The 20,083-nt window shown below is 41.3% G+C and overlaps 1 protein-coding gene across 2 annotated transcripts in view; it reads left to right on the top strand.

Annotated features, from left to right (window-relative positions):
• The window catches only part of MRPS27 (mitochondrial ribosomal protein S27), a 113,758-nt gene that overhangs the window by 76,954 nt on the left and 16,721 nt on the right, over window positions 1-20,083 (top strand). For both annotated transcript variants that reach the window (XM_065905666.1, XM_065905665.1), the window contains exons 5-10: window positions 3,131-3,245; window positions 6,903-6,981; window positions 11,715-11,830; window positions 13,991-14,093; window positions 16,977-17,119; window positions 19,077-19,247. In XM_065905666.1, coding sequence (XP_065761738.1) covers window positions 3,131-3,245; window positions 6,903-6,981; window positions 11,715-11,830; window positions 13,991-14,093; window positions 16,977-17,119; window positions 19,077-19,247 — 727 coding nt within the window. The remainder of the gene's footprint in view (window positions 1-3,130; window positions 3,246-6,902; window positions 6,982-11,714; window positions 11,831-13,990; window positions 14,094-16,976; window positions 17,120-19,076; window positions 19,248-20,083) is intronic.

Here is a 20,083-nt window from a genome sequence, read left to right as displayed (position 1 = left end):
TCTCTAGTTTTGTCATAGCTTTTCTTCCAAGGAGCAAGCATTTGTGGTGATTCTGGAGCCGAAGAAAATAAAGTCTGTCACTGTTTCCACTGTTTCCCCATCTATTTGCCATGAAGTGATGGGACCGGATGCCATGATCTTAGTTTTTTCTGAATGTTGAGTTTTAAGCCAGCTTTTTCACTCTCATCTTCCACCATCAAGAGGCTCTTTAGTTCCTCTTCACTTCTGCCTTAAGGGTGGTGTCATCTGCATATCTTTGATATTTCTCCCGACAGTCTTGATTCCAACTTGTGCTTCATCCAGCCTTCATTTTGTGTGATGTACTCTGCATATAAGTTAAGTAGTTAAATAAACAGGGTGACAATATACAGCCTTGAGGTACTCCTTTCCCACTTTGGAACCAATCAGTTGTTCCATGTCTAGTTCTAACTTGCTTCTTGACCTGCATGCAGGTTTTCCAGGAGGTGAGTAAGGTGGTCTGGTATGTTGCTGCTGCTAAGTCGCTTCAGTCGTGTCTGACTCTGTGACCCCATGGACTGCAGCCTACCAGGCTCCTCCATCCATGGGATTTTCCAGGCAAGAGTACTGGAGTGGGGTGCCATTGCCTTCTCTGGTGGTCTGGTATTCCCATCTCTTTCCACAAGAATTTTCCACAGTTTGTTGTGATCCACACGGTCAAAGGCTTTAGTGTAATCAATAAAGCAGAAGTAGATGTTTTTCTGGAATTCTCCTGCTTTTTCTATGATCCAGTGGATGTTGGCAGTTTGCTCTCTGGTTCCTCTGCCTTTTCTAAATCCAGCTTCAACATCTGGAAGTTTTCAGTTCATGTACCATTGATGCCTAGCTTGGAGAATTTTGAGCATTTCTTTGCTAGTGTGTGAAATGAGTGCAATTGTGCAGTAGTTTGAACATTCTTTGTCGTTGCCTTTCTTTGGGATTGGAATGAAAACTGACCTTTTCCAGTCCTGTGGCCACTGCTAGGTTTTCCAAATTTGCTGGCATATTGAGTGTAGCACTTTCACAACATCGTCTTTTAGGATTTGAAATAGCTCAACTGGGATTCCATCACTTCCACTAGCTTTGTTCGTAGTGGTGCTTCCTAAGGCATTATTTTTGTAATGAGATTATAAATACCCAAACAGGGAATTTATAATTCTGCAGTATACCATAGAAGTTAGCATAATGATCAGTGTTGATGAAAGCTGTCTTATTATTTGTTAAAAACCTATCATGGGCCACAAATTGTGTCAGTCACCGAGGAATCCATGTTGAAAAAGGCAGTCACCCCCCTGCCCCCCTGGTTGCTGTCCAGGAAGCCTTCAGGCTATCAAGGAAGCATCACCATCTTTAGGCAATACAACTGGTATTTCACTTGACTTTAAAAATTATAATAATAATAAAATTAGCTTTTAACTGTTTGTTACACTTAAAGTTTCAGATTTTTCAGAGTAACAAGGAAGGAAGCTCAGTTAGCTCAGCTACTGTTTTTAAAATGTGAAGGAAAGCATGAAATACTAAAAGATATGTTTTCATTTCTATGCAGAAGATCTCATTAGACCATATCTAGGATGCTTATACAATGGCTTTTCTCTGGCCAGGTCACTCTCATCTTAAACATAATTTGACATATTTCTATCTTTCTGCTTTTAAAGGGGTTAATTCTGTAAGGAAATATAAAGTGAGAAAAACTTTTTCCAGCCATATGTAAAGCATTCAAAGACTAGACAGGGCTGCATGACTCAATCTAAAAAATATCTTCAAATCTCATTTTTGTCAAATCTCTCAACAGATCACTAATAAACAGCCTAAATTAAGTACTACATCTCACTTGCTCTCTTTCTCTCAGCTTTTACTTTGGCAGAAAACCTAGTCAGCAGGAAACTATCCCAATACCAGATGGCAGGAAATAGCAGGTGGCCACATTGAATAACTGGCCTCTGAAAACCCCCAGTATTAGCCTGTAGCCCCAACTTTCAAATATGGCACAAAATTTTTTCACTTTAAGTTTTTGTCTTGCTTTTTGTTTTTACAATAAGAAGACAAATTGACTTTTTTAATTTTATGGGGTCCAGAGATAGACCAGCTTCCACTTCCTGAAGGTTCAGAGAAAAGGTGCAAACTTGAACTGATATGAGATGATGTTTGAGGAACCGTCCGGGTCAAAACAGAGAAGCATATAGAGGACTTGCACAGCCCTTTATGTGGCCTCCTCACGCCTGTCTCCCCTGTCACTCAGCCTGTGGCGCACAGACCCCAGGAGCAAGCAAAAGCTGCTCCAACTAATGTGTGCCAACTCAGGGCAAGACTAGCATTTGAATGCACTTCCAAGTTCCATTCGTTTGTGGGAATACTGGTACTATATACACCTCAGCTTGGACAGCTTAGGCCTTTAAAAACCGTGTGGGGAGCAGCAGGAAGCACGAGGAGATAGACTGAAATGCTGGAATGGAGCTGTGAGAAAGTCAGCATGATCATATACCCTGAAGGGCCTGAATGCTAAATTTTGCTCAATTTTTTTTCTTTTTTTTTCCCTTTCAATTCACTGAAGAGTGTCCCAGTCTCTCCTAAGTGCCGCAAGAAATAGCAGTGTAACTCAAAGCTGATTTTCCTCTAAAATTGCTGTGGTACTCTAGTTTTCATTTTTTCTTCATCTGTTTTAGAACTCTAAAGTATGAGCTTCCATTGTTGTCGTTCAGTCGCACAGTTGTGTCCGACTGTCTGTGACCCCACGGACCCACCACAGCCCGCCAGGCTCCTCAGTCCATGGGAGTCTCCCAGCAAGAATACTAGAGTGGGTTGCCATTTCCTTCTCCAATGAGCTTCCATATCTGTCTTCTAGTAGAGCATATTCCTGAAATCATTTTTCATAAATCTCATATTAAAACAAGATGTTGAATTAGGGACTATAAATAAGTAATAAAATTTTTATAATATTTTTATTATATTTTTTGCCTTCTCTTTCCCATTTCAGATGTTAATGAGTTTTATCCTCAAGTTTTATAAGCTGTTGGCCTTCATGACTTTTATGATCATCTGTAAATTCCTAAGAGGGGGACCTACTGATGGAAGATGAGTTTTGGCATTGACATCTAAGAGTTAAAATCAGTTTTTTCTCTTCTGTTTTATTTAGATTTCGGCACAGCCCCAACTGCTGGTACCTGAGAGGTTGGACTATCCACACCTGGATTAGGCAGTGTCTGAAATATGGTGCCCAAGACAAAGCCTTATATACCCTTATAAATAAGGTGAGTGGTTTGCTGGCATTTGCAGCTTATTCTCCTCAGTTTAGGCAAGATGGTGTCTGTACCATTACATGTTCCATTACAGTACAGCAGAGAATAGTATAAGAAATAGCTTTTAAATGTATTTGCCCTCAGATAATCTTTTTAGAATGGAGCTAGTATAAATTAATCAGCACATTAAAAATAAAGATTCCTGTAGCTGTGGCTTTTCCAAGCATAGTGATTTAAAAATGGAGAGGTAAAAGGAAAAAGTTAGTAATCCAGTCACAGAGACGCTGTTGGTGGTCATTTCATTCTTGATCCCTAAGTGTTGGGGGTTTTGCCTAGTTGCCTTTGGTGATGTTTAGCGTAAAAGACATGACCATTTTGCTAGAGTACAGTCTTCAGAGCATTCATATCTCTTACACATTTTTGAAAAGACAGACTTCCTAGTTTATTCAGGACATGTCTTCCTGAGTCCCTGACTTCTTCCCTGAAGCCCCTACAATTAGGTCTCTCTGAATGTTACAGATCCCCCAGTGGCTGAGTCCTCATTCTCCTCGTAGTATGAAATAAGGACAAAACAAACAAAAGTTAGAACATTGTTATTGTGAATCCCAAGCTGCAATCCTGGTTTGACCCATAACAAGACTTTAATAATATTTCTCTGGAAATGTATTATATCTGTGGGTCATTGAACCTTCTGTTTTTTAACTCAAAAAGAAGTACTATATTTGTTTTTGGGAGCCTTTGTTCCTGTAACTTGCTTGGTTACTGGTTTAACTTGATACACGTTGCAGACAGATTGTGTGTGAGATGTTGTGCTGGGTATGGCATTGTCACAAAAATGGGCAGCATCCTATCCTTTCCCTTGGGAAGCTTATGATTTGATAAAGTAGATAAGCAGGTTCACTGATAAATCTAATATTTCTATCTTTTTATTGTTACTAGTCTTTAAGTGAAAAACACACCAGACAGGGAGTCAGAAGATCCAAGCTATAACACCATGAATTCTACCAGTTGTTCTTAACTTTAGGCAAATGGGCTTCCGTGGTGTCTCAAATGGTAAAGAATCTGCTTGCAACACAGGAGATCTGGGTTCAATCCATGAATTGGGAAGGATCCCATGGAGAAGGGAATGGCTACCCACTCCAGTATTCTTGCCTGGAGAATTCCATAGACGAGGAGCCTGGTGAACTACAGTCCATGGGGTCGCAGAGAGTCGTACATGACTAATGAACTAACACTTTCACTTTAGGCAAATAGTAATTTTATTCTTTTGGCTCTTAGTTTTTTCAGCTCTAAGCCAAGTGAGATGTACCAAATCAGTTATTTCCAACCTTGGCTGCCCATTAGAGTCATGTAAGAAGCTTTTAAAAATTATAGATGCTTTCTCCACCCCCAGGATTCTAATTTAATTGGTCTTTCTGGAGCCTAGGCATTGGTATTTTTTTAAACTGGTTTTTTTAATTTTTTTTTTTTTAAATAGAATTTATTTTTTAGAGCAATTTTAGGTTCACAGCAAAATTGAACAGAAGGTACAGAAGTTTTCCATATGTTCCCTGTCCCCACGTGTGCTGGGATATGCCTCCCCCGTTATCAGCGTTCCCCATCCAAGCGAACCATTTGTTACAGTGATGAACCTACGCTGAAACATAAATCACCCAAAGTCCATGTTTACATTAGGGTTTACTCTGTGGCTTTGAACAAAGTATAATGACCCACATCTACCATTACCGTATTACAGGCTACTTTCACTGCCCCCCCCAACCGATCTCTGTGCTCTGCCCATTTATACCTCATCAGTATCTTTTTAAAGCTTACATGTTGATTTTTGCAGCCAGGATTGAGAATCGCTGACCAATTGATTCCTGAGTTTCCTTCCTTCCAGCTTTAATGATTTATCATTCTAAAATATTTTGTTTTTACCCTGCCTTAGGAATTATCGCAGATCGAATGACTGCTTTGATAAACTTAAACACTGCCCATGGGATGCAACTTTTAAAACAGTGGCTTCTGAACTTTTTTTTTTTTTTTTTGTATTTCAGCACATTTGAGGCATTCCGTACAGTCTGCTAGTAATAGTGACTCGGTTCAGCAGAGACTGACAACTTAGGTTTAGGATTATCAGAATTCTTCAAGGAGGATAGGCGTAATTGGAAAAAAAAAAAATTCCTTGGATATTTCTGTGTGGTTGATGAGAGTGAGTAATCCTACTGAAGTAAGAATTTAAAATAAGTATATAGCCAGTTTAGATGATTAGTAGTCAGACTTTATTGTGCATGAAAATCACACAGGAAGGCACTAAAATCTCAGCTTTCTTGGGTCTTTAAAAACTCAGAGACAAGAGATAACAGATGCTGGCAAGAATAGGGCAGAAATGGATCCCTCATGCACTGTTGATGGAAATGTAAATTGGTACAGCCAGTATGGGAAATAATATGGAGATCACTCAAGAAATTAAAAATAGAAATACCATGTGGTCCAGCAGATCCACTTCTGGGTATATATCCAAAGGAGGGTGAAATCACTGTCTCAAAGAGATACCTGCAACCCCACGTTCATTGAAGCATTATTAACAACAGCCAAGCCATGGAAACCTAAGTGTCCATTTACAGGTGGATGGATAAAGAAAATGTGTGTAGGGTGGGGAGGGGGTGTGAACCCGGGTCTCCTACATTGCAGGCAGATTCTTTACCATCTGAACTACCAGGGAAGCCTATACATACATGTACAGTGGGATATTTAGCCATTCAAAAGAAACTTCTGCCATTTGAGACGACGTGGACAAACCTTAAGAGCATTATGCAAAGTAAAATAAGTTGGTTAAAGAAAGACAAATACCTCATGATCTCACTTATGTGTGAAATCTGAAAAAGAACTCAGAAACAGTGTAGAATAATGGATATCAGGGTCTGGGGAAGGAGGGTAAAAATGGGGAGATGTTGGTCAAAGGATACAAACTCCCAAAGATGAATAAGTTCTGAGGATCTAATGTATAGCGTGATGACTGTGGTTAAGAGTGCTGTATTATATTCTTGAAAGTTGCCAAGAGAGTAGATCTTAAATATTCTCGTCCCCACTGCCACCAAAAGATGGTCATTATGTGAGGCAATGAATGTGTTAACTAGCCTTGTTGTAGTAATCATTTTGCAATATATATGTTTGTTAAATGATCATGTTGTACACCTTAAAGTCACACAATGTTACATGTGAACTTTATTTTAATAAAGTTGGAAGAAGAGCACTCTAAGGACCAGAAAATGCTGCATAGTGTGATTAATGTGTGCCTTCTCCTGGGGCTCCATTTTTGTGTTGATATTCATACTTTTTTAAAAGAATCACTGAACCAGTGGAGTGTGGTTGTGTTTCATATTCTTGATTTGGTTTGGGTTTTTTTAAGTTATAATGAGGTGTTAGAATTGAGCTTTATTTTTCATGTCAGTTGTCTTATATCAGACACCCACTCACAACTTTCTCACCCTGACCAACAGTTCCAATTACCAAACTGCATGAGTCACAGCTTCTATTTCACTGTCACAGATGCTGTAAAATGATAGTCAGATATTTTAAAGCTAATGGGAACAAATTTTTTTCCTGAATAATACATAGGCATATATTATAAACTGAACTTAATGAATTTTTTCTCTTATTTTACTTTTATTTTTATTTTCATTGCAGGTCCAATATGGTATTTTTCCAGATAACTATACATTTAACTTACTGATGGATCATTTCATAAAGAAAGAAAATTACAAAGGTATGAGACCAAACCCAGATCCATATATAATGGATCTACAGTTCCCAAAGGGAAGTAAATATAGGCACTTTTACTTTTTTTTTCATTTCTTAATGACATCTGTACATTACTCTTTCAGTCAGAAATAGATGCGCAGTTGATTGACCTTATCAGGTGGCCAAATAGGACACTTCTGTCCAGGTCTTCTTTCCTATGAGTTTTTCAAATTTATTTGTTCATGTCTTTTTGGGCAAAGGACAGTGAATTTAGTTAATGCAATAAAGCTGCCTGAGCTTCCACAGCTAGTTAAGGTTATATTAATTCAGCTATTAGCTTGACTTTGTTTTAAGCACAATTTGCTAACTTTGTTTTACTTACATCGCAGTTGTTACAGCATGTGAAGTGTATAAGCATAAAATCTTATACTGGAGAGAGTAGCATGCTCCCTGTGAAGGGAAGTCATTTTACCTCCCTAGGCTTTTGTTTCCCTATCTCTGAAGTAAGTGCAGTGCTCACACTGCCATACAGTTGTGATCATTTTACATGCTAGCAAGATCATGCTCAAAATCCTTTGAGCTAGACTTCAGCAGTACATGAGCCAAGAACTTCCAGATGTCCAAACTAGATTTAGAAAGGCAGAGGAACCAGGGATCAAATTCCCAACGTCTGTTGGATCATAGGAAAAGCAAGGGAATTCAAGAGAAACATTTCTGTTCATTGACTACGCTAAAGCTTTTGACTGTGTGGATCACAATGAACTGTGGAAAATTCTTCAAGAGATGGGAATACCAGACCACCTTACCTGTTTCCTAAGAAGGCTGTATGCAGGTCAAAACGCAACAGTTAGAACCAGACATGGAACAACAGACTGGTTCCAAATTGGGAAAGAAGTATGACAAGACTGTATATTGTCACCCTGCTATATAAGTTAAATATAATTTATATGCAGAGTACATCATGCGAAATGCCGGGCTGGATGCATCACAAGCTGGAATCAAGATTGGTGGGAGAAATATCAACAACTCTAGATATACAGATGATACCACCCTAAAGGATGGCAGAAAGTGAAGAGGAACTAAAGAGCCTCTTGATGAAAGTGAAAAGGCTGGCTTAAAATTCAACATTCAAAAAATTAAGATCATGGGATCTGGTCCCATCACTCCATGGCAAATAAATGAGGAAAAAGTGGGAACAGTGACAGATTTTATTTCCTAGGGTTCTAAAATCACTGTGGATGGTGACTGCAGCCATGACATTGAAAGATGCTTGCTCCTTGGAAGAAAAGCTATGACAAACCTAGACAACATATTCAAAAGCAGAAACATCACTTTGCCGATAAAGGTCCATCTAGTCAAAGTTACAGTTTTTCCAGTAGTCATGTATGGATGTGAGAGTTAGACCATAAGGAAGGCTAAGCCTGAAGAATTGATGCTTTTGAACTGTGGTGCTGGAGAAGAGTCTTGAGAGTCCCTTGGACAGCAGGGAGATCAAGCCAGTCAATCCTAAAGGACTCAACCCTGAATATTCATTGGAAGAACTGATGCTGAAGCTCTAATACTTTGGCCCCCTGATGCAAAAAGCCCACTCATTGGAAAAGACCTTGATGCTGGGAAAGATCAAGGGCAGGAGGAGAAGGGGGAGACAGAGGACGAAATGGTTAGATAGCATCATCAACTTAGTGGACATGAGCTTGGACAAGCTCCAGGAGATGGTGAAGGACAGGGAAGTCTGGCATGCTGTAGTCCATGAGGCCACAGAGAGTCAGACAGGACTTAGCAACTGAACAAGAACAAAGTGCATTGGTGATTTCTTGAGATCTCTTTACCCCCAAAATCCTGTGGCTCCATGGAACTAACCTGAAATGGCTCTTACCTTCATCTGCAATAAGTGGGGGACCAAGGAAAGATGGGGATTGTGGCAGACCCTCCAGAGCAGTCACGTGGAGCCCTGCGAGTCTCCGTGGACGGGGAAGGATGGTGCAGCACGCTGGTGCTCTCGGCTACACAGACAATGAAGAAGGAAAGGGAGGCTGTGCCATTGTGTAAAGATGCACTCTGGCTTCCCCTTCCACCATTTCATCCTCAGTCTTGGTTCTGAGCCTTGCCTGTGTTATGGTAGTCACTACCTTAGGAACGCAGGCATGGGCTGGTGGTCATTTAAGCTTTTGCGACACCTTGATTCCTGTCACTGAGTTACACCCCTCATCCCTGCACACCAGCACCCTCAGCCTTTTCCATTGCATCGGGATGCAGTGGTTAAGCTGGGCACCCAGGACCTTTCTGCTTTCTCTTTCATAAGACTTGGAGTTGTTGACTGCCTAAAAATATTTGCTGTACATTATTTTTTGAAATGCTTATGTCTCTTGTCCGTTTTCATTCCATTTTAAGCATGCGTTTCCTAAATTGAACTAAAATTAATTTTTAAAAGATAATTCTCTTTTGCATGTTTCATCTTCCATTCTCTGTGAACATCAGATTTTTAAATTCTTACTAGTTTATCACTGGAAAATTATGTAGTAGCAGTTTTCTCCCCTCTCTGTTGTTAAAGGGAATGTTGGAAGGGTAAAAGGAGTTTGGGGGTTCCCCCCTAAATTTAGAGTAAATAATGTTGATAATTTTTTTAAATAAAGTTCTGATGAAGATTATTATTGTTTGTGGCAAGAAATTAGAAAATATTATACTTTTGTTACTAAAATAGGAAGTATCAAAGTACATAAATAATTACGGAGGAACAGGAAATCTTATATAGGTCAATCTAATTTCACTTCCCAAGCTGACTGAAATGAATATAAATTAGAGATGAATTTTATTTATTCATGTGTAATTTTGAATTCAATATTGAACAGTTGGCAAAACATTTTTTTGAACTATATTTTTAGCTTTAACTTGTTCTTTTAAAATACTGGTTTGTTGGCAGGGTAGGGGACTGTTTGTTTATATCTCTTTCAGGTTCTTTTTTGCTTCTGACTTATTGGGTGACTCCTCCCTGGTCTGCCTGTTCATCTCAGTTTACCCATTTACAAAAAGAATATAGAAATTCTTGCATTTGACCTCATTTAGAACCATGACAACACATAGAAAACCAGCTGGCTAGCAATAGCTACAAATGAGTGCTAACTCTTATGAGTATATGCAAAAGCCGTTTAACAGAGCAGCTGTTATTCAAAACATTATATGCAGGCACTGTTTTTTAAACCAATGTTAACATCTCTGATTTAACAACAAATAATAAGAGAAAGAAGTTATTTGAACTTGAATTTCTTGGCTTCTGCTTGTGTTTTGGAATATTGAGGGGAAATAAATCAGATCTTGCCCAAGATCTGGTCTCCTGTGATCAGCATTCATGTGGAAACAAGAATCACTTTATTAAGCTCAGCGACTTACGACTTATGAATACACATTTCCTTTCCATTCTTTCAACTCTTTTAAATTGAACCTGATTGTCCTTTTTGTAGTCATCAGTTTTCTGTCTTTGAAATAATACCTGGGATTTAAAATTACCTTTAGCATTTGTCCTTTTTTCCAAAACAGAAAGAAGGTTCCAGAACATAGTGGGGCATTCCGCCCAGCCCTCTCCATCTCTTCTTACCAGGGTGACCTGGAAAATATATTTGCCTCCTTTCTATATGCCTTAGCTCTTCCAGCTGATGGATATGCTGCCTTAAATTTGCTTCACAGTTTATGAGGCATTTTCATGTGTATTATGTTGTTGGACTGTCCAGCAATCTTGTGAAGTCTATGGAACCAATGGTATTTTGTCATCATGAAGATGATACTGAGAAATCAAGTGGTTTATTCTGTGTCCTCGAGAACAGTGGCACAATAGCACCTGATTTAATACCTAGCAGTATGTACAATAGAAGCTAAAGACAGGGGAAAGACCTGCTTTACAGAAGAACTAGGACCACAGCCCATGTTTAACTTCATGATTCTTTGTATTTTTCTATCATGCCTCACTTTTTGAGTGCTTATGGTGGTGCTACTGGTAAGGAACCCTCCTGCCAATGCAGGAGACATAAGAGACATGGGTTTGATCCCTAAGTCAAGAAGATCCCCTGGAGGAGGGCATGGCAGCCCTCCTGGAGAGGATTTTGCCTGGAGAATCCCAAGGACAGAGGAGCCTGGTGGACTACAGTCCATAGGGTCTCAAAGAGTTGGATGCGATTAAAGTGACTTAGCATGCATGCATGTGTTGGTCCTTTAACGGACCGGAACCTGGTGGTCCGGAGTCAATGATGAGAGAGTGAAAGAAGGAAAGAAAGAGGCTAATATTCCCTGGGTTATACAGCCGGCTTCCGCGTTCCAGGGAATCAGCCAGAAATAGAGAGATAAGAGAAAGAGAGGAGAGAAAGAAAGAAAGACACCGGGACCAAAGCTCTGATGGAACAAAGGTGTTTTAATCAACATGGCGTGGGCATATATACTGTAGTTATTCTCAGCAAAGATAAAGATTAAAATTCCAGACTTAACAAAACCCAAGGTGATCCCTATTAAAGAGAGAAGAGGGTACTTATCACCATAATGAGAAACTAACAAAGGAAATGCCTGGATTCCTCAGCCCCGGAAAGGTGTGCCTCTCCTCTTAATTCCTGAATGTTCAGGAATTAATAAGGGCCACAGGTTTCCTGACAGATCCATAATAGCACACGGGAAGCCTCCTGTTAAATGCTTCCTGACATGCATGCATAGTTAAATACAGATTTGATGATGTTACCTAAGCTAATTTCCTCATTTTTACTTTGATCTTCTTGTCAGATGCCTTATCTGTGGTTTTTGAGATCATGATGCAAGAAGCTTTCGAAGTTCCTTCCACCCAACTCCTCTCCCTCTATGTTCTGTACCAGTGCCTGGCAAAGAAGACAGACTTCAGTGTAAGTGACCTGTCTTGAAACAGTACTGAGAACCTTAGAGAAGCCAGCAGCAGCTGCTCAGTAGGAATGTGGGGGCCAGAGGAAAGCCCTGCCCTCAGCATCTGGGAAAAGATACCTGGTGTGCAGCCCTGTGACCCCGCACAGCCAGGAATGAGTGTTCACCCACACATTTTAGGTCCTGGGTTCTAACAAAGTGGAATTGAATGTTCTTCCGCTTGGAAGAATCTCAAGTGAAAGTCCTTATGTACATTCTGAAACGTGAGCTATGCTGTGTGCCTCATACATTCAGAGATGGACAACTGATGATCAGTGAGAACTGGATGCCAATGAGCCAGTGAGGCAGCTAGCTTTGACCGCAGCTTCAGGTAGTAAATACTGGTTTCTAATTTGTGTCAGTATTTTCCTGAGGTGCTCTGGGTCCGTGGAGAATACCAGATTTTGGTTTCATCTCTTCATTGTTATTGCTTACTCACTAAGTGGTGTCCCTCCAGGCTCCTCTCTCCATGGGATTTTCCAGGCAAGAATACTGGAGTGGGTTGCCATTTCCTTCTCCAATTGTTTATTGCTCCCCTAAGAGTCACAGCAGTAATAACAGTAGCTAATACTTAAATAGCACTTACTTTACACTTATGTGTTCTTGGTGTTTTAGATTTATTCATTCATTCAGTCCTCTCAGCTCCATGAAGATGAGAACACGAGGGCACAGAGAGACTGCGTAATAGTGGCCAAGCTCATGCATAGGTGGTGAAGCCAGGCAGTCTGGCCCTCCAGACTTTGCCCTCAACCTCAGATGTAACATTAAAAAATACTGCTTTGGGTGGAAACTGCAAAGATCATCTAGCCTAGTCCCCATTGTAAAAAATTTATGGTGTGTTTTGTTTTTCTGAAATGAATGTCATAGCCTGCGGCATACCTCACGTTCATTAGTTCATCCTGATACTATGGATCATGTTTTTCCCTAAAGAAAACAAAAAACATCTTTAAGGTTCCATATTTATTATTCCCTGAGCCCCTTTTCATGCAGTTTATGTGGAGGGAAGTCAAAGCTGTGAGTGATTTGCTTTTAAAAGTGAAATGACCTCCTTAATTACCAGCTCTCTTTCTTCTGTGTGCTGCAGAAGCGCCTGGGGAGGCTTTGTTTTTCTCCCAAGGTCTTTGCTTGTTTCAAAGGTTTGGTAAAACCTTAAGAAATTGCACTTGCATTGCAGTGCACAAAGGTCATTCCCAAGAAAGAGGTTTGGTGCCCGTTAACACCAGGGGTGCCCCACTTACACCTGACTGCAGGTGTGGCTTGCACACCTTGTTCAGTCTCTGACCGGTGCAGGGCCACCTCAGCTTTGCGTTCTGTATTTCTAAGCCAGAACAAAGACTCAGGTTGCTGTGTGCTCCTGCAGTGCCTGCGTCGAGATGATCAGGGCTCTCGTTGTCTGGGGAGTTGCCAAGGCGCTCCTCGGGCCTGCAATTACAGTGGACCCCGTCACTGCCATCGCTCATCTGCAGCAGCCTCAGCAGTGCTTGTGTTTCTGCCCCCCATTTCCCCATGTCTCAAAAGGCTTCAGCTTTATTGAAGTGTAATGTTGCACCCTGGGTTGAAAGAAGTGATCACTAAGTGTTTCTGATTGCCTAATTTATTTTTAAGAGGCATAAATCTGTCTAAAAGCAGTCTAATAGTTGTATTTACTTGAACACTGTGAAGTAGGAGTCTTATTGCTGAATTGTTTAAAATTCAGAAAGTCTGCTCTGTCGCGTCATAGCAATGTGAGTACAGAGCCGACAGCGTGGGTAATCTTTATTGATCACCTCGAGGCGGTGCTGATCCAGAGTAGGCTCTAATAGTTTTGCTTTTCTGATTGTAAAAGGAGCTGTTATTCACTGCCCCAGATTCAGAAAGGAATGAGAAGTACAAAGAGGAAAACCAGAATTGCTTGTAATTTAACTGCCTAGAAATCTGTTAACATATTTAGCATTTCTATTCTGCATTTTTTATCAAACATGAATATCTTTTCTTTACAAAATCAGAATTATCATGTAGCTTTAGTATGATTATTTTGTTTCTTTTACCTAATATTATAGCATATTGTTTTTCCCTCTGTGTCATTAACGCTCACATTTCTGCATACATTGCTTGGCTGCACCATGACCTGCTGTATTCTGTTTCAGTGGGAAGAGGAGAAGAACTTCGGTGCCTCCCTGTTACTCCCAGGCCTGAAGCAGAACAACTCTGTGGGGCTGAGTTCCCAGTTGTATGGCTATGCACTTCTTGGTAAGCTGGAGGTCCTTAACTAACATTGTTCTTCACAGATAGGAACTGATTCATTCTTTTACTTCTTAATATAATAAAATTATACATCTTAATTATAATAAAATTATAATTTGATTTAGACTTGTGGAATTCCAATAGAGCTTTCATTTTTAGACATAAAACTAGACTTTGATGGCCTTATAGTTATTAGGTAAGACAACAAAGTGGGATTTAAAAACCTCTGGCCACTGGCAAGGTAAGAGCTAGTTCTGATGATTCTTGATTATATTCAGTGGTAAGCAGTGTGAAGAAGGGATAAAGAAAGTAGAGTTCTGGTCCTCATCTGGGAGAACCAGCCAGTAGACTATTTCCCAGTATTAAAAGGATCTTCCTGTCTCTTTAAACCCAAGCCCAGGAGGAAGAATATTGACTGCATATTGTCGGCATTGTTCTCAGGTGAGGGAAGAGGAATGCAGAGAGCCCGTCCAGTAGCACTTTGGGACAGCAGAGAGGGACTCGCTAGTGCAGTGTGACTGCCACGCACAGGGCGGCTGGCTTTGCTTTAGAGCCCCGACTGCATTAAATCAGACAGTCAGGAGGGCAGGGCCTTTGGAGGAGCGGCCTTGGCTCTCAGCAGATCTGAGCACATAACATTCAACCTAAGTGCATCAAATGTGTCCTGCTTTACAGTTAATTAAAATTCATATTATTTCATTAGCCTTCCATGCTCTCTCCTAAGCAGATAGGCATTTGGGAAAGTGCCTTCTACTAATCATATACTGTGTCTGCCTGTTAGCTTTGTTTTCTGAAAATCATCTAAGTTACAGCAGTTTGACTGCTTTTGGAGTTGGTCTCCACCAACGAAATGTAGTGTGGCATTTTGGGTGCTGATTCTGGTAGAAACAGAGTCAGGGGAGTTCATTGGGCTGCTCTCAGACTAACAAAAGAGTTGACCACCCTTTTTAAAAATCACTTTTTCCCAAGATCATGAGAGTGCCAGTATCTCTTCACGATCTTGATTTCAATTCTTTTGGATAAATTCCCGGGAGTACAATTGCTGGCTCATATAACAATTTGTTTTTTTTCTTTTTTTTTTTTTTGAGGACACTCCCTATCATTTTGCCTGGCAGTTAGTGCCATTTTGCATTCCCACCAATAATGCACAAAGGTTCTAGTTTCTCCGTACTCTCACCAGCACTTGAGTTTTCTTTCTTTGATAACAGCCATCCTGCCGAGTGTGAGATGATATTGTGCTTTTGACTTTGGTTCTGATGGTTGATGACGTTGCTCATCTTGTCACATGTCCATTGGCTGTTGTGTGTCTTCTTTGGGAAAATGTCTATTCAAGTTCTTAGTCCGTTTTTAAATCAGTTTATTAGTTTTTTGTTGAGGCATAGGTGTTCCTTGTATGATTTGGAGATTAAAATATATTTTATAAAATATTGTAAAATAATACTGTGGAAATTAAAAGAAAAATCATTTTCTGTTACCATCTACTTTTGATATTAATTACAAGTTTTTGCATTTACCTTCAGAGGAGCACTCAGGACTGTTTCACTGCATGAATTGTCCAGGAAGTTGTCAGGGCCGAGAAAATGTGCTTTGTTGTTCCTGATTCTGAGCAGAGGCCTGAGTGCTTTGAATCTGGCAGCATCAGATTCAGATCCCCCTTCTCACAGCATGTCATGTGTGGTGTAGCCTCATTTACCTCCGACATAAGCAGCTTCCCGGAACGTGACTGCAGCCAGCCCCAAGTATCTTAAAGGTCTAAAATTAGCTGTCACCTGATGAGCTTTGTCTGTTTATGTTCCATTACAGCTTTCCCAAATCCTCCTTCCAGGGAAAGATAAGTGAAGGTAGGCTTAATACCTGGCAGCTCAAGGTGACTTTGGTCGTTAGTTCAGAGAACGTCTGTATCCCCCTGGAATCCCAAGACAGCCCCCCTCCTCACTGGGGGACCCTGCTGTCAGCCAGCCACATCTTCAGCTCTAGTTATGATTGTTCGAGGTTCCAAGAGAAACACTCATGTCCCAAGACCCACAAGGATGACGAGGACTTAATAATTTAAATACTGATGCAGCTCAACTAAAAGAAAGGAGAGTAAAGTGAGATTTTCTTTTCTTTTTTTTTTTTTTCCCCATAAGGACAGTCAATGGACTATTTTGGAGCATTTTAAAAAATGTCAAACATTTCCTGGCAAGGAAAGTTGTCAGATGTTGACAGGATTTTTCAGTGTAAGAAAGTTGTGAAATTTCTTTTTTAGAGCAACATTTTGTCTTGAAACAAAAGTAGTATTTCAGTTGCTTGACTTGTTTTATAAGGGTAGCTCCACTTTAGAGGCGGGCTTCCCAGGTAGTGCTAGCAGTCAAGAACCCACCTGCCAGTGCAGGAGACATAAGAGACTTGGGTTCATTCCCTGTGTTGGGCAGATCCCCTGGAGAAGGGCATGGCAACCCAACCCACTCCAGTATTCTTGCCTGGAGAATCCCATGAACAGAGGAGCCTGGTGGGCTACAGTCCATGGGGTCACTCAGAGTTGGACACGACTGAAGCGACTTGGCATGCAAGCATGCACACTATTAGAGGCAGATATAGTGACCCCTGTAAATTTCCCTCAGCCCTCATGATAGTCTCCAGCAGTCCAAATGGAAAAGTTAAAAAAAAAAAAAAAAAAGTCCATACAAGTTTATATTGAAAAATGTGTACATTGACTTTTACCACATTTTTCATCATCCATCTGAAATATCCTTTTTCACTGGATGGAATGAGTCTTAGTAGAGATTTGAAATGATCCTCCATTTCTTGAGCTGCCAGCTGAGTACTCACTTGTGTCTTCAAGTCCTCAGCCTCAGACATAGTGGGAAGCCACGGCTAAGCCTTCTTCATTGCTCTTTTTGGCCACAGGGAAGGTGGAGTTGCAGCAGGGGCTGCGGGCTGTGTACCATAACATGCCACTTCTGTGGCAGCCAGGCTACCTCGACAGAGCCCTTCGCGTGATGGAGAAGGTGGCCTCCTCCCCAGAGGATGGGAAGCTGTGTAGGGAAGCGGTAAGTTTCCCAGCCCTGATTCAGGGGGATTTAGCATCTCTTGTCCCTTATAAGTCAAGCTTTGGATTTGTTTTCATTGTCTCCCCCAGCCCCACCTTCTTTATCTCTATAGATTCATGTATTTACTCAGTTGAAAAGGAATGAAAAAAACCAGAAACATTCTCAGTATTACTGACAAGCACTAGAAAATAAGATTAACGTTGCTTTTATACTTCACTGTCTGGGAGGAAAACTATTGTCTCCCAAGAAATTCAAACTGAGTTCAATAAAATACTGTTTATTGCCCTCCACCACTACCACCACCAAAGTAAAATCTCAGTAGAAGCATAAGAGACATTAAGATTTATTTTTTACTTTTGGCATTTCTGTATCTTCATGTAGTCCTGAGAGACTGACTGCCTGTCAGAGTTTTCCTAAACTCTCAAGAAATGAGTTTAGGCAGTAGAAATGGTGCCATCTTTCTTTCTTTCCATTAAGGCATTCTGTGGTGAATGCATGATGCTGAGGAGGTCTGGACCAGGTGTCCCTTTCAGAGTTCTAAGTCTTTCAATTTGCGCAGACTAGGACCCTGTCCTCCCATCAGCCTCAAAGCTCATCCCCCTTGGTCACCTCGGACTCTGCATTCTGCAAAGTTCCTAGACGTAGCTCAAGCCATGGCAAAGCACGTGGCAAGCGTGTGCCTGGTAGGGAGCCGTTGTGCTCGCTCCTGCTCAAGCAGCTTTTGTAGCCAGTGTCAGGCCTCAAAGGACATCAGTTATTTCGTTAACAGAGTGTGAAAGTTGACTTTGAGCTGTTTGTTTTGCCTTGACCCAGTCACTCCATCTCGCTCCGTGGCTTCCGTTTTGGTCTCAGGATACAGAAGTCTGGTCCCTCTACTGGCTCCTTATACTGATGTCTAGTGAGTCATTATGTTCTCTGCGAGACATTTATACCAAAGCATACACATTTCTGAATATATATTCATGTTTTAACCCTACTATAGTCAGTACTAGTGATTGAAACACAAAATTAGACATAGATGCTCTGCCAGGGAGATGCTTATTGCAGTTTGAGCCAGACTTGCATTCTTTGTGTTCTTACTTCTTAGAAATGTGATTCAGATGTCAGCATTGAATGGGATGTGTGTCAGATTTGGGTATAATGTATTAGTGGCATTGAAAAGCCTTGAAGTATTTTCTGGATTTTTGTTCTGAGTTGACATGGACAGAATTAATTGGTATTCACACAGGTGTTAATGCTGGCCTTGAGGCTGTTTCTGTCCCATCTCTTGATGATCAGGCCCTCCTCAAAGGAGGTTGCCCCAAAATGAAGGTGGTAGGGGAGAGGGGTCAAAACAAAAAAGAAACCTTCTGTTTCATAATTTACTTACTTTCTAAGTCACAGAAGTCCCCTGTTACAACAAATTTCATGTATGCTCTCTAGTCTTTGTCAGCAGCTTATGTAGATTGGCTGATTCCTAATCTCTAAATGTCCTGTGAGTTGAATTTTTCTCTGAAGGAGGCCCCCGCCTAGATTCAGAGGCTTTATTGTACTTTCAGAATGGCCTGTTGTTGGTTGTGGTCTGTAGTGGTTTTTCTTTCCCATTCTTCCAATTCCAAACCAATTAAGGAAGAAAGACAGGGAAGGGGTGTTACTTCATTGCCCATCGGGCATAATTCCTTGATTCCTATCTGGCTGATTAAAAGTGAAATCAAAAGCCACTCTGCTGATTCACTTACATAGACAATTCTGAGTTTGCTTATTGTTCCATTTGTTTTGTGCTAAGTGTTCCATGCCATGTGACAAGGTGTTTCTACTGTAAAATTACATAACCATTTCTGTTTTCTGTAATTTAATAAGAGAACTCTTCTCGCGATTTTTTAGGTCCCAGGCCTCCCTCCCTTCCCCTTCTCCAGCCTCCTCCCCAGTGCTCTCAGGGCCACAGGGAGTTTAGTCTCTGCCCCTTTCTGCTCCACAGCTGGATGTGCTGGACAGGGCACTGAAGGCTCTGACTGCTCCGGCCCAGGAGTCTCCAGAGGAGCAGCCCCAGGAAGGTGAGGAGAGCCCGACGTCGGAGGAGCTGATGGAGCAGCTGGACGTGGAGGAAACTGAGCGGTCCAAGCTTCCCCGATACCTGGAACGGTATGAGGTGAGTTAGGGCAGGCTGGAGTCCCCTCGGCTATATGTTAAATGTGCTTCTCCACCATGGAGACAGACACGCAGTCCTTTCATGTATCAGTATTGCACAGAAGGGCATGGAAAACTGTCATCAAAAATCACATTTTTATCTCCTTACACAGGAAGTGATCTGAAACAAATGGAAATTTTATACCCCTTTTTATACTTGAACGAATTGGTCACAGTTTTGTTCCCTAAGGCAGCATATCATTACCTACCACTCATCTCTGACGAGTGGATAATAAATAGCCTTCCTTCCCATAGCAAGCACCTGACTGCAGCCCTGGGCAAAGAGGAGCTGGAGATTGAACCCTCTCGATCTCCAGAAACCTAGGTAGAAACCACAAAGTCGCATTTGAGTATGGTGGAGATGAAATGCAGGTATCTTCTCTGGCTCGGCTTTGTGGCATGCACTGAGGCTCCTGGAAATGCCCTCTGAGCTCCACGGACAGCGTCAGCAGGCTCCCACTGCTGTTTGTCAGGAGCGCTGGCACTCAGGCTGCCATTAGTAGCCTTCAGCTGTGTGTCGCAAAATGCTCTGAGGTTAGAGTCAGGGAGGAAGAGCCGTGTTCAGAGTTTAAAGCCCTGGCCTCTTCCTTGCTGTGTTTCTGTCTAGAGCCAAGCAAAAAACTGTGCTGCCTGAAGGGGAGTTCATCATGTGACGCAGAGAACCTCCCGTCCCCTCCCCCCCACCCCCTGCTGACCCAAGGTGGTGTCCTTTTGGTCCAGAGGGATATACACCTGGCCAGGCTGCCACATTAAATCTTTACAGGAATGGGACCAACTTTGGGAAATCTATTTCCACAT

The sequence above is a fragment of the Muntiacus reevesi genome, chromosome 14 (genome assembly GCF_963930625.1).
Source record: "Muntiacus reevesi chromosome 14, mMunRee1.1, whole genome shotgun sequence".
Taxonomy (NCBI): Eukaryota; Metazoa; Chordata; class Mammalia; order Artiodactyla; family Cervidae; genus Muntiacus; species Muntiacus reevesi.
This window is presented reverse-complemented; position numbering and strand designations above follow the sequence as displayed.